Source organism: Hydra vulgaris, chromosome 03, assembly GCF_038396675.1.
Source record: "Hydra vulgaris chromosome 03, alternate assembly HydraT2T_AEP".
Taxonomy (NCBI): domain Eukaryota; kingdom Metazoa; phylum Cnidaria; class Hydrozoa; order Anthoathecata; family Hydridae; genus Hydra; species Hydra vulgaris.
Window position 1 is genome coordinate 22,386,234 of NC_088922.1, and position 15,345 is coordinate 22,401,578.

General features: G+C 29.7%; 1 protein-coding gene across 3 annotated transcripts in view; it reads left to right on the forward strand.

Annotated features, from left to right (window-relative positions):
* Positions 1-14,696, forward strand: part of LOC100212254 (hexokinase-2) — a 46,179-nt gene extending 31,483 nt beyond the window's left edge. For all 3 annotated transcript variants that reach the window (XM_065792652.1, XM_065792653.1, XM_065792654.1), the window contains exons 5-8: positions 7,455-7,567; positions 7,792-7,947; positions 13,726-13,876; positions 14,183-14,696. In XM_065792652.1, the coding sequence (XP_065648724.1) occupies positions 7,455-7,567; positions 7,792-7,947; positions 13,726-13,876; positions 14,183-14,386 (624 nt within the window). In that variant the 3' untranslated portion in view covers positions 14,387-14,696. The remainder of the gene's footprint in view (positions 1-7,454; positions 7,568-7,791; positions 7,948-13,725; positions 13,877-14,182) is intronic.
* Positions 14,697-15,345: the final 649 nt, after the last annotated feature.

Here is a 15,345-nt window from a genome sequence, read left to right on the forward strand (position 1 = left end):
AACTCAACTTAAAACACCCCCTGCCTTGGAGCTCTTCGTTGAGTAAAGGCGTCGATGGTGTCTCGATAAAAATACACTTCTTTGGCAGATATTAAGCGCAACCAGCTACTGCCTTGTAGAAGACCTCCTAACCAAAGACTTAAACGGAAAAAAGGAGTAAACAGGTTCTATTTGTTGACCAGCTCTGCATCCCTTCTTCATCTATTAGGCTGGTGCAGATGTATTTATAATATATTGTTTCCAGTTTATGATGTTGAATGCTGGATCTTCTTGACTCAATGCGTGGGTTTTGCTTGTGTCTCTGTTTTTATGACTAGGCAACTTATTCTATTATCTCCTAATTAGGGCACAGCTCTAAAACTCAGTTTTATGGTTCTGAGGCAGGTTGGTTGTCAGCTTTCCCAAACTCTGTGGTATCTCTTAGAGAGGCTGATTTCATCAACAGCTGTAAAATATCAGAGTACTAACAGTACCATGTTGCCCATAGATGGTGACCCTGTTTGTACTTTTGGCGTTTCAAGTTCTTTAACAAGTTTAAAAATGACTAAAATACCAATAACTATAAATCACCAAGTTCTCTAAACCTATCACTCACTATTACCTATCACTCACTAATATTTGTGGTCTTCAAAGTAACTTTTTTTCTGTCGAGTCTTATCTCTTGCAAAGTTTTAAATTGTTATGCATCTGGCCTTACCATCATTAAAAGTTATTTGTATTCAGAAACTAAAGACTTTATTTTTTTACCTTTTTTGCCACTTTTTAAGGATTTTGAGCCACTGTGCGCCAGTCAAATTTGTGTATAAAAACATAGCAAACTTCAGGGGTCTAACAGGGACCTTTAAAATCAACACAGAAAACCAACTTTTCTTCTATATGGTATATTTTGGACTACTTATTTATAATAGGGTAGGACCAAAAAGAAATACGGTGGTATTTATTCCACATGATGTGGAGAAAGTGGCAAAAAAAACAGTTTTTTTTACATAAAATGGCGCATTACTATGTATAACTGACGCTGGTTTATTCTTCATATTTAGGCCAAATTTTGAAAATTAATATTAGAACTAAACATTAATAATGTTTATATAGAAGGGGCATGTCAATAGCTACCCGGCCCTCTCACCCTATTATTGGAAATATATACCCCCCTCTATCGCTTTTTTGTTGGAAAGGGGGCGAAGTTATTTAAATTTTATTATAAATCATATTATTTAAAATTACTTTATTTTCTTTAGCAAAAAAAAACATCATTTGGCAATATAAATATTAAAGTTATGATATGTAAATATAATATAATATATTGCAATGCATTAATATAGTATATAAATCATGTTATTTTTTTCTCTGCTTTCCTGTTGCTTCATACGCTAGCTGCAACTGTTCCTTGGTATCTGACCCACGGAGGTGATCTCGTCTTTGCTGCACAGCTAGTATAAGTTCTTGACGATCATCCTCATTGTGAACATTGTTCACAAACTCTAATACAAGTTTTACAGCCCTTTCAGAACAATCGTTCACTACTTCAAGTTTACTTACAAAATTGGAAAATGTTTTGAACTGGTCAACATAGCACCACATAGGAGCAGGACAGTTTAACCAAAGTTTGTCCTCCATTCTTGTCGGTTTAATAAACTGAAGATGAGCCAAGAGTTCTCTCCAATTAATGGAGCAAGTCCTGGTGACACTTCTTGTTTAAATTTTAACACGTTTATCAAGTTTGACTTCTCTGAATGCTGAAAATGATCAGGAACTGGTTTCGAGAGTAATGTTTTTGTGATGTTTTCTTTCTCCACATCAGGAAGGGTAGGGTCTAGGAGAGCAAGTGGAATTAAAGTTTCATCTAAGTACAAGGTGTGTCTCTTCATTGACATCATTGTACTTTCAATTCTGTTTAGAACTCTCTTGGAATCAGCGTTTCACTACATATTCTTTGTACTGCACCATTTGCCAATAGGCTTTTGCATCCTGAAATGGTGCCGCTGAGGGCAATGAGGTTCTCAGAAACCAAGTAAAATATAAAATCGAGATAAATTCTGCCATTGTCTTCAACTCTTTATTTTGGGTAGCAGTCAAATCATAGGGCAGATGTGTACTCAATATCTGAATCTTCAACTAGTAAATGGCTTTTGACATGAACCTAGCATGAGAAACACAGCCTGGAACTCGAACTTTAAAAAAATATTTTATGATACAGATACATCAGGGTAACTTCCAATAACTCCCTATAATCCCCTCTTGGAAATATGTCAGTGTTTAATACATCTTTGCATAACTGGATAGTTTCCTCAATCTGGGTTGCCAAGAAAGTATTGCTGATGGAATTGGTATCAAACCTTATTAAATTGGAAGAACCAACAGTTTCCTTGATGTCATTTCAGTTTGTCTGAAACCGTTTGAACATTAAATTTTCTGGAGTTGCTCTTTTGCCTGAGGTAATTTGCTCCCAGAAATGTTTGAGATGAAGTTCATATATATGCCTCCTGCAGACAAGCTCTAATAAAATAGATTCCTGTCTTTGACTGAACCTAATATTGGTTCCTGAATGTCTTTGAGTATTTGAGGCAGTTGTGTCAAAACATAGTTCCTTCACATCGTCACGCATTCCATAATCTTCCAGTACATTATACAAAGCTTCATACTGAGCAGCTCCAGTCCCATGCTCCATTGCTGGAATTCCAAGAAGCTTGATTTCTCCATCAATATTAGCTGAAACAGCAAACCTGTCTCTTTTTTCTTTTTTCCCATTAGTAATATCTTCCATAATTTTTCCATCAAAGTGAGCTATTATGGGGAAAAGTGCTTCCTCAGCAGCTTTTTTAACCCTTGTTTTGAGCTTTGCGGCATTTTGCTGGATGGTTTTCTTTTGTGCCCGCCAAATAGTAGATTGAGACAGTAAAAAGTCTTCAACATTTCCACCTGAACTAACAACCAAATCTGTACACACATGCAGCAAATCTCTGGAGGAAATATTTTTGGAAACTGAAATCATGGCAATATCTTTTACAAAATCCTTCGCTAACTGTAGAGTGCCTTTACTTGGACCTGGCTGATCGAAATCAAACGAACACTCTGAGTCTATGCTGGTATTTATATCACTGGTTTCTGAGGAAAACTGAAGCTCTGTAGTAAAATCATCTCTCTGAGAAAACTGTTCAACACTGTGTACTAACTGTGGATGTTTCAATTTTCTCTGTTCTCTCTTCTTAATTCTCCGGTTAAAAAGTTTGTCTTTTTTACCCAGAGTCATTTTACGACTGGTCTTTTGATCTCTCAAAAATTTCATATCGGTACAATATGATTCCTTATTAAAACAAGTCTTTTTTAGAATATCTTGGATATTTGGTTTAGCAATCCAGAAAACCTTCTTTCCTTTTTTTTTGAAATCTTGTCTAGCTTTTCCTGCTTCTTTTGAGTTCTTACCCTTACTTTTCTTTAAATTCTCCCAGCTGTTGATCAGATCAGTGATATGCTTCCTTTAACAATATATATAACAGGTTTAGAAAATATTATATTATCCAAATTTTGTGGTGTGTTTATGGTAACCTGTCCCTTTAATATGAATTAAATTTTGTTTGGCCTACCTCATAAATGGGTCGGTAGTATCCCATCCTTGTATCATCCGTCTATCCATGGTTTCTTAACTGCGAACATAATGCAGTTTTCAGGACAGCTACCAAGACCAGAACACTTTGCTGTTTGACGACCAATGGTACAAGCAATCACCTTTTTTGTTGGAGTTATTTTGTCTCCAGATTGTCTAAACTGAAAGTAGAGAATAATGTCTGTATTTGTTGAAAACATTATTTCTGAAAGATTTTCTTTAAGATCCTCTTCTTCAAAAAGATATGCCCTTGTTTAAGTCTTGTCGATCTTGGCATCTTGGTTTTTAAACAGTAATTTGATTAAAGAAAACAATTGATATTCATTCTTTGTTTAAGTCACATGTATTTTACAATAATTAATTTGTATATAACTGCAGTTAGTATACCTTTTATAGGTTGTTATGGATACACCACATACACACACATAATGTAAAATTACAACAATATGTCTTCCACAAATACGACAATATGTTAGTTTATAAAACCGCGGAAACTAATAAATGCTCCAAAATATTCAGGAATAAAAATGTTATCATAATTTAATGTTTATATTGTCTTTTTTTCTAAAGAAAATTTTAAATAAAATGATATATAAAATCATATTATTTTAAAAATTGTATTATAAAATCTTCCCCCCCCCCCCTCTCCAACAAATAAGAGATAGAGGGGGTATAAATCTCCAATAATAGGGTGAGGGGGTGGGTAGCTATTGACATGCCCCTTCTATATAAACATTATTAATGGTTAGTTCTAATATTAATTTTCAAAATTTGGCCTAAATATGAAGAATAAACCAGCGTCAGTTATACATAGTAATGCGTCATTTTATGTAAAAAAACTGTTTTTTTTAATAATATCACCGTATTTCTTTTTGGTCCTACCCTATTATAAATAAGTAGTCCAAAATATACCATATAGAAGAAAAGTTGGCTTTCCGTGTTTTTGATTTTAAAGGTCCCCGCCAGACCCCTGAAGTTTGCTATGTTTTTATACACAAATTTGACTGGCGAGGACCTCTAAAGTCATGTGACATTAAAATTTTTGGGCTTAAAATTATTTTTATATTGGTGGTCAACCATTCCAGGTAGGACCAACTTGATTTTCAAAAATTCGCCAAATATGAATCGCCCTAGTATTTATATATATATATATATATATATATATATATATATATATATATATATATATATATATATACATATATATATATTAGTGATGTACTGATAACACTTTTTTGGCCGATGCCGATACCGATGCTGATGGATAGGAAAAGGCCGATACCGATGCCGATACCGATGAATTAACTAATTATTAAAGTTTTGAAGATATAAAGCCATAGAGCTTTAAATTGGGTAAATTTTTTCATGTAATCCATACTGGTAAACAAATACTTGCACCCAAATAAATAAACTTGCCTGTAAACAAAGTCAAAATAAACAATTTTTCTAAAAATTCTAAGCGATGCATAAAGTTTAGATTATTTATTATTTAATAATTATCAAAATGCAGGATAAAAGTATTAAAATGCCATCGGTAATGCATATCGGTAAATTAATAAAAAAAGGCCGATACCGATTCCGATTGTACAAAAAGTGGCCGATTAAGCCGATGCCGATTAATCGGTACATCACTAATATATATATATATATATATATATATATATATATATATATATATATATATATATATATATATATATATATATATATATATATATATATATAAAGACCACATGGATAATTTTTTAAACAACCTTACGGTTCGGCTATTAAATCCTGCAAAAAGTGAAGTAGGAAGAATTTCTAAAGTTCTGCTATCAAAAATAAATAGTGATCTTAGAAAAAAAGTTTGCATCAATGGCTAAACTCACAGAACGTTATAGATTGGTTTCAAAGTATTAAAGAAAAACTTCTATACAAATTCTTGATTTTTGATATAACTGATTTTTATCCTTCAATTAATGAAAATTTATTGAACAACACTATAACCTTTGCTGAAAAGTACTTAATTATAAAACAAGATTAAAAAAAGTTAATACATCTTGCCAGGAAATCATTATTATTTAACAATGGTGAAGTCTGGATTAAAAAAAGTGGAGGTTTATTTGATGTCACCATGGGAGCCTTTGATGGCACAGAAGTTTGTAAATTAGTTGGAATATTTATTTTATTTCAGTTATCGCAGTCTTAAAATAAAGATGAATTCGGATTGTATAAAGATGATGGTCTAGCAGTGTTTAAGAACCAGAGTGGCAAACAAATAGAAAAAATTAAAAAGCACTTTGTGAAAATTTTTTAAAATGATGATTTTCTTATATCCATCAGCTGTAATTTTAAAATTGTTAATTATCTGGACTTAACGTTTAATCTTAATGACAATTCTTTCCAACCTTATTGCAAACCTGGTAATTCCATCAGTTATATAAATCCTGACTCTAACCACCCTCCTAGTATACTAAAAAGCCTTCCTCAAACTATCGAACTAAGATTGTCAATCAATTCTTCTAACAAAAATATTTTTAAACAATCCATTCCTTCTTATCAAGATGCATTATGTAAATCAGTTTTTATCTGCAAATTGCTTACCATTCAAATAAAAAACCGATCCCATTCAAAAATTACAAGCGAAACATAATCTGGTACAACCCACCTTTCAGTACCAATGTTGCAACAAAAATAGGCAGTCATTTTTTGAGCATGGTAGACCTGCACTTTCCGGTTGGTCACAAACTTCGTAAGATATTTAATCGAAATACCATTAAAATAAGCTACTCATGTATGCCAAACATCAAGTCCATCATTAATTCTTACAATCACAGGATATTATATAGCCAAGGTAAAGATGAGGAGAAAACATGCAACTGTGTCAACAAATCTATCTGCCCCATGAACAATCAGTGCTTGACGAAGAACATCGTTTATCAAACCACCGTGTTGTCTAATAAACCTGACTACAAAGAAAAAGTGTATTTCGGTATGCTAATCACCTAAAAAATTTTAACATTAATAAATATAAAAATGATACAGAATTGTCTAAAGAAATTGGGACATAAAAGACAAAATGTTTACACCCTTAATTAAGTGGAAAATTGTGAAACATTGCAATCCTTATAACTTCTCGTCAAAAATTTGTAATCTTTGCATATACGAAAAACTCCTTATTTTATAATATAAAACTTGTTAAATAAACGAAATGAGTTGATTTCAAAATGCAGGCACAAGAATAAATTCCTCTTCTCTTTTTTTGACACCAGTGATTAGCTAATATTTTGTTTTTTCTTTGGTTGCCATCAAGTATTTTGTAATTTTTAGCAGGTTTTTTTGTTTTTGATTTTGCATTCAATGGCTGATGATTGCTGTATAGGCATGAAACTTAAAGTACCATAGAAAAAGTTGTTTTGTTTTTTGTTAATATGTGTGTGTGTGTGTGTGTGTGTGTGTGTGTGTGTGTGTGTGTGTGTGTGTGTGTGTGTGTGTGTGTGTATATATATATATACAGATATATGTATATATATGAATGTGTGTTTAGTGTGTTTATATATATCTTTATATATATATATATATATATATATATATATATATATATATATATATATATATATATATATATATATATATATATGAATGTGTGTTTAGATAAACACTCTGTCAGTACATGCATTGACTATCTATATAGCCTGCTGCTGCAAGGGAGTGACAGCAATCTTTTTTTTTATTATTCTTCGTTTTTTTCTTTTTTTCCTGAAAACGCCATATAAATTAATGTAACAATAATAGGGTTACAATTTGTTACAATTTGCAATTAAAACTAATATTTATTTTGTTTTATTTATTTTGACTTTCTTTTTAGTTTATTGTTAATATGGAATGGGGGGCATTTGGTGAAAGAGATCAACTAGCATTTGTTGCAACTAAGTTTGATTTAATGGTGGATGAGAAATCTATTCATCCTGGACAACAGATGTTATTATTTTTTTATTTTTTTTTGTCATTAGTTATACTTTTTTATTCTTGGTTTTTTTCTATTTTAAATTTATTATTATTTTTCTTAAAATAATTGTTTGTTTATTTGTGTTTTACCTTTTTTCTGCAAGAAATCATGACAACAATTCAAAAAATTGTTGAAATAATTTCATAAGTTCACTGCAATAACTGCAAGCGAGCATTTCAATTTTTTTTGCTTTTAGTTTTGAAAAGATGATATCTGGCATGTATCTTGGAGAACTTGTGAGGTTATGCATTGTAGAGCTAATTCAAAAATGCATTTTGTTTCATGGAGTTATATCAAAAGAGATTCAGAATATGGATGCAATATCTTCAGAGGATGTTTCTGTTTTTTGTGGGTAAATATTTATTAAATAATTATTAATTTATTTATTAAGAAAGTATTAGCAGTTAAGATAGTTACAAAGCTGATTAACTAAGCAATCTAACAATAATGACTTATTTGTAAATTAGGTCATTATTCATTGCTTAGTAAATAAGCTAAGAAGAATCTATAAATGATATGCAATAACCCTCAACATGTACCTGTATGTACTACATCCAAATAATTTTTTAAATAAGCAGGACTCATTTGCGTAGTGTCATAGTATTACACCCTTATTATATGAGAACATTCTCTTGTGCCAAAAATAGCTAAAATTTAAAAGAAGTCATACAATAAATTGTTGCCAACTCATAGACAAAATAACATAATATGTATGATGTATATGGTTGTCTTAAGAAAGAACTTGGCTAAATACTAACTGCTAATTTTTAATGTATGGCCTGGGTATTTCCGGACCCGGAAAATATGGGTCTTGGTAAGTCTATTCCACACCTACCATTTCTATACTTATTCCTTACTTCAATATTTTTTAGTAAGCGGCAGAAAAATATTTATAGAGTTGAAGTGTTGATAGTGGAATAGTATTTTAATGTGGAATACTGGTGCATTTTAGAAATTGTTAGAGACATCTACATTCTAATAGCTGAGTATCATGTGTGGTGGCATTTTAAGTTATTCAATCACTTTGCCCTAATCTCATGTGTAAACATAACCTTAAAGTATTGCATAATGTATTACTTGGTGTTTACAAATTTTTTTACATTTATGCAAACCAACTTTATTGTGATTTTTCTTAGTGCATTTGTGAAGTTTATTATTTGAGGTAGGTAAGCAGAAATGTTACCTTATTATGCTGTATTCTTAGTTTATCTGTTAAAAATTGTGTTTTATTAACTTAAAGGCATGTGATTATAACTAGCCAGTGCTCTAATGTAGAATACCAGGAAGGAAGCTAATGTGAAGTATTCTACATAGACTCACTATAGTCAATATTTATCTTTGTGATTGAAATAAGTTCACATGCGTTTCAGCATTTCTTCTGTGGAGCTGAATATTATAGATTAATTTAATAGCAAAACTGTCTACTCCACATTAAGTAATTCAAGTACTCCACATTAAGAGGGCAAAATTGCAGAAATGAACTTGTTAAGTACTCCACATTAGGAAGCCAAAAATGCAGAAATGAACTTTGGGTAATTTTTTTATGAATGTAATCACAGCGAGTTTTTTACGCTTCAAATTAAACAAGAAACTATCTTATAAAGTTTCAATATTACATGTTGATAATGCTTTATCATTTTTTTCTTTCGTGATATTTTTGATAAAATAAAAATTGTATATATATATATATATATATATATATATATATATATATATAGTTCTATAGTTTGTTGCATTTGGGAAGCACGGAAGGAAAATTCTTACGCCAACACATACATCACTTTTAATTACTTTTGACTTTTGTCCAACATTTGTACTGTAAATCATGCGTGGAGTGTTGCTACATCGACTATCTTATAGCCTGACTCGCAAGGGAGTGCTGCTACTTCGACTGACAAATAGCCTGACTCGCAAGGGAATGCTACTACATCGACTGAGGGTTTGGTTGGGGCAGGCAGTCTATCCATTAAGAAAAAAAAAAAATTCCGGTCTTGCATTTTAATTTTTACTTTTTGTCAACAAAATATGGGAAAAACTTTCGGACAACATGTAAGAGTTATATATATATATATATATATATATATATATATATATATATATATATATATATATATATATATATATATATATATATATATATATATATATATACTAGGGATGTCGCTTTTTGGCAAATTTTTGGTATATCCAGTTTCCAATATAAAAAGCAAATGAACTTTGGTTTGAAAGTAACTAAAAAGTTATTGGTTTTATTTAATTTTTGAAAAAGGTCACCCACCATGACCCGATTACACACTGGCTCCCATATATCAGTGAATTTTTTTTCAAAAGTATGTCAACCTGGGTCTCAAAGGAACCAGAATTTTATAGTGATTCCAAAATTCATAATCTTTTTTACTGAAACATTTAAAAAAAAAAAAGTATTGCAAACAAAATGTCATAAAAAGCAACCTTTTCTATTTTTAATTAAAAATTGTTGCTTTTTATATAAAAAATTAAAGCAATTAATTTTTATTTGAAACCATTATTATTTCTGAAATCTCTATGAAATTCTGGTTCTTTTGAGACCCAGGTTGATATACTTTAAAGAAAAAAAAATTCACTGATATATGGGAGCCAGTGTGTAATCAAGGGTCATGGTGGGTGACCTTTTTCAAAAATTAAATCAAACCAATTTCTTTTCAGTTACTTTCAAATCAAAGTTCATCTGTTTTTTATATTGGAAACTGGAGGTACCAAAAAGTCATATCCCTAATATACATTTATATATATATATATATATATATATATATATATATATATATATATATATATATATATATATATATATATATATATATATAAACTATTGTCTACCTTTTAAAGGTATTTAAAAAAATTTTTATTATTAACTTTAAAAGTTTTTAAACGCTTCGGTAGCCGTTGTTCGAACTGCAATTTATCAGCGGTTCAGATATTATTACCTATCTAAATAATAACCATGAGCGAGACTAGGTTTTTTCAAACCGAGACGAGAAGTTAGTACTTCTCGTGAGACCGAGAACGAGACAAGAAATTTAACAATTTTTGATAACAAATTTATTAAAATCCAAGTAAAAAAAAAATGTAAACATGGTTTTGACAAATAGACACAAATGACATTTGTCAAATGTAAACAACTTTTTCAAATATTATTTCAGAATTTTTTTGCCAAACTTTTCCAACAAGACTATGCTTTCTCTGATTAAGATGATTTGTTCTACTTTTTCTGGGTGTAAGTTGTGTCTGGATGATCGGACGACATTTCCACCTGAGCTAAAAACTCTCTCTGATTTAGTTGAACTTGCTGGAATAGCAAAAATTTGTCTAGCTAATGAAGAGAGTTCTGGCAATGTATTTGAATGCAATTTCCACCAGTCAAGAATCGGAAAGTCTTTTTTGGCATCAGGGAAATATTCATCCTGGCACATTTCGCTCAAAATAGGATTCAGTTCAGATGTTGGCTCTTGTGTTTCAAGTCTGACGAAGTAAATGCAGCACTTTTTAGATTTGGCGAAATCTCCGTTATTATGCTCTTCATTCCATCTTGAACTTCTCTTGACCAAATTGAAAGCTTTCTTGAATATGTTGTTCTGTGATGAAGGCTCAGTTTAGGGTTTGCAATGTCAAACAATTTCTTGTAACCTCTTCCTTCGACTGCTAAAAAGGATGCCAGATCAGTGCAAAAGTAATCCAGCATTGCAGAGTCAAATTGTTTTTGAATGGAATTGTCTTTGTCATGTTTGGATTTTTTTTCAAGCATTTCGACCATGGTTCGTTGTTTCTTCTTAGGAGGAGGAAGAAGAGAGTCGTCAGTTTTTTCAGAATACTCAAAATTATCTTGGCTGTGTTTTTTTTCGAGGTGACGATGAAGTCCGCTTGTGTTTCCATCTTTTGTTTTCAAAGTCTTTTTGCACGCCTTGCATTCAGCACCGTCACTTGTTTTTTGAAAATATCTCTAGATTTTGTTTTTTCTTGGTGACATTTTTGATCGTTGAAATGAGGCAAGAATATTTCTTTTCAATATGAACAATATGTGTCAAGTTGAATTCCACTGGTAAACTAATGAAATTAAGTCAAAAGTGCACCATTTTATACAAAAAGTTTTTGTATTTAAAATCTAATTAAAAATATTTAAAATCTAATTAAAAAATCTAATTAAAAATCTAATTAAAATCACGGAGTCAAAATATTAATAATTACCATCACCCCGTTAATTATTTTTGAAAAAAATTAATGTTTGAATCTAAATTCTTTTTTCCAATAAGAAAGTTTTATCTTTTTATGTGTGTTAAATGCGCAGACAACTTTTTACCTATGCACCTTAATAATATTAGTATCTCTATGACATATGCGCAACAAATTTCTTTCAAGTGCTTTGATTTTTTAAGTTTTTTGAAATTTTAAGCTTTTTTTAAAATTATCTCCCTTTTGTTTGTTATAGTATATAACATCTTTATATATGTTATATATATATATTATCTATAAAAACTTTAAAATGTATCATTTTGTATTTTACAAAATTGAAATTTTTTTTTTTTTTGAATTAAATGTGCAAACGAAAAAATTTGAACCCCCGCGATTCACTACAGAAGCGAAGAGAGCTAACCACTTTGGCCACTAAGGCATAGTTATAAATTTTAACACTATTTAATAAACGAAAGACTTTATAAATCTTTATAAAATAACAAATAAATGCTATAAATCAAAATTAAGGAGATATTGCCGCAATGTATTTTTTAAGTAAAAGTAAAACTGTAAAACTTTATATAATTTTTAATATTACATAATGTGAAGTTTACATAGTCAATTATTTAAAGTTTACAAGTCAAATATTTACATACAATTTCTTGTTTTAAAAGTCATTTGTGCAAACACGTCTGAATGATGCACCATGCAAGTGTCTGAATGATGCACCATGCAAGTGTCTGAATGATGCACCATGCAAGGCATGGTGCATCATTCAGACAACTTTTAATGTATAAAAATTATTCTAGCACAAACTATACATCAGATGAATCATTGGTTAAAAAACTAATGTTTTATGCAAAATATACTCAATACAAAACAGAAAAAGAACCAAATTTTTCAATAACAGAATAGTCAATGATCGAAAACTTTACCATATAAAACTGTCAATTCTAAATCAGTAAATATTTTCAAAATCAAACTTGGTAACTATTTGGTAGCTGCTACAGAGACGTCTTCTATAAAGATGATCCTTATAGAAAAAGTCACTGTGTCATGTATAAAGCTAGAAGATCCTTCTTGCTTTATACGATGTTACGATGATACGATGTTATAATAACAGTAATATTTTTGCTTTTAATATGAAAAATTATTCTTTTTAATATGAAAAAATAGTCTACGCAATTTTAAATATTATCATTTTGGATTCATAATTGCAAATTATAGTGCAAAAATAAATATTTATTTATTAAGATATATAACTGAGTAATGAACATAAATAAGTAATGTACATAAATAAGTAATGGCCGAATCCCTCAGTTGCTGTATGTATTTTTAATTTACTTCACCTCTATAGTATTTATATCCTAATTTATGTCTAAAAATATTAATAATTTATAATAATTTATGTCTAATAGTATTATTAAATAAACCTATATATTTTTAAAGTATTAACATATTTGTGGTTTGCCAAAAATATATAAATGGTTTGCAAAAATGTTTGCATTTTACTGGTTTATAGTTATTTTACCGACTGTGTTGTAGCAATTATGGAGTCTTAAGTATACTTTACTTTTAAGAGTTTTTTTTTTTTTTTGTTGAGATGAAGTCTTAAGTATAATTTATTTTCTCTTTTTATTTGTTAATCCTCATTTATTTGTTATTCAAAGAAAATAATCAATTAATTTAATAAAAACTACTTTATAGTTATTTTTATTTTTTTATTTTAAATATTTTTACAGACTTCCTTTTTCCGAAATTTTATACATTCTCATTCTTTTCATATATCTTCAACCTCTTTCACATGTACGCGATTTATCTATGCTTTTTTAAAGAGAGAGATCTCTCCCTTCAAAGAAAACACGGATACTTCAGTACTTACCATCAAGTGCCGTATAATTTACATGTTAGTTTAAATTTTAAGAGGTGTCGCAAGTGAAGCAATTGCTATTCTTTGCAATCTTGGTTATAAAGATGCTTTAGTAGAAGAAATCTTAATTATTCAAGATTTATGCTTTGCGATATCAAGAAGATCGGCAACGTTAACATCGGCAGGTCTTGCGGCTCTTATTCGGGTATTGTTTTTATTTTATTAGTTTTAAATATTTTTAAGGTTTTAAAGGTGAAAAACTAATTTGTTTTTGATCACGAGCCCTGGTTATTATAATTTTTCTCTCCGCCTTTTTGAATTTTTATATATATATATATATATATATATATATATATATATATATATATATATATATATATATATATATATATATATATATATTAAAAATAATATTCAGGCAAATCAATTATTTTCTTTTTATGTAGATTTATAATTTTTTTGATCTTATCACCTTTATATTATTTTCTTTTTTTCACTAATTATTCCTTAGCGAATGGGGAAAAAAAGAGTATCCGTGGCAATTGACGGGAGTCTGTTTAAAAATCATCCTACATATAAGATGTTTATGTATGACGCGTTGCGCATGTTGCTACCTACTGTAACCGTAAAACTGGTATTGGCTGAAGATGGGAGTGGTAAAGGAGCCGCTCTGGTTGCAGCAGTAGTGCAAAGATTGGATCAGCCTTCAAATTAGGATTGTAATTAAATTTTTAAAGAACGTATTTTTATTTTATTTTTGTAATTTTCTGAATAAAACATTTTTTTTCATTTAAATCCTGTGTTTAATGTCAAAAACTTACATCTGATCAAGTTTTTACTCCTTTTTGTCATTTTTATAATTATTTTTTTTAAATTTGAAATCAATACCTGTATTTGTCGATATTTTTTTAAATAAAACTTTATTAACATATTAGCAAGATTTATAACAAATTATACCCGTAAATTTTTTTTTACTTGACTACTTGTTATTTATTAAAGTTATACCAATATACTATTTTTGTTTACTTGACTGCTTGTTAATTATTAAACAGTACGTTAGTTCCCTAGCTTTATAGTTGGTTTCAACATAGACATGACAATATGCAAGAGTATATTAGCCATGGGCGATGCACTCATTACCGTCCACGAATATTTCGAAATTCTATTGTTTGTTTTTGTTTTTGTTATTGTTTTTTCTGCATTCTAGCTCTAACATTTGACTTTTCATATTTCAAATTCTGGTTTTGTCAATTTTACTTTAGCTAATGTAACATTTCCATTTAAACCAAAATTCTTCAAAACTTTTAATTTGCATAATAATTGTAATTTAGCACAGCTAAATTGTTCCCATTTCAATTGTAAACTTATTAACAAATGTGCTAAGGCACATAAGACCATTTAATGAGTCTAATACTTCATTGGCATTTCGTTTAGTACCACGCAAATATTTGACTAAAAGATCGTCAGCTTGAAGATCTTTGATAATTGTTGAAACATGGCCTATCATGTTTACGCTGCCTGATATCTTGTTTTTCGGAACAAAAATTAGAAGAGCTAGAAAATTAGAGCCTTTTGGACTTTCTTAAAAATCTTTTAAAATTGTAAAGCATTTTGAAAAAAAAGTATTTAAAAATTGGCAAAAGAGTAACACTAATTTGGGATTTAAATCCAACT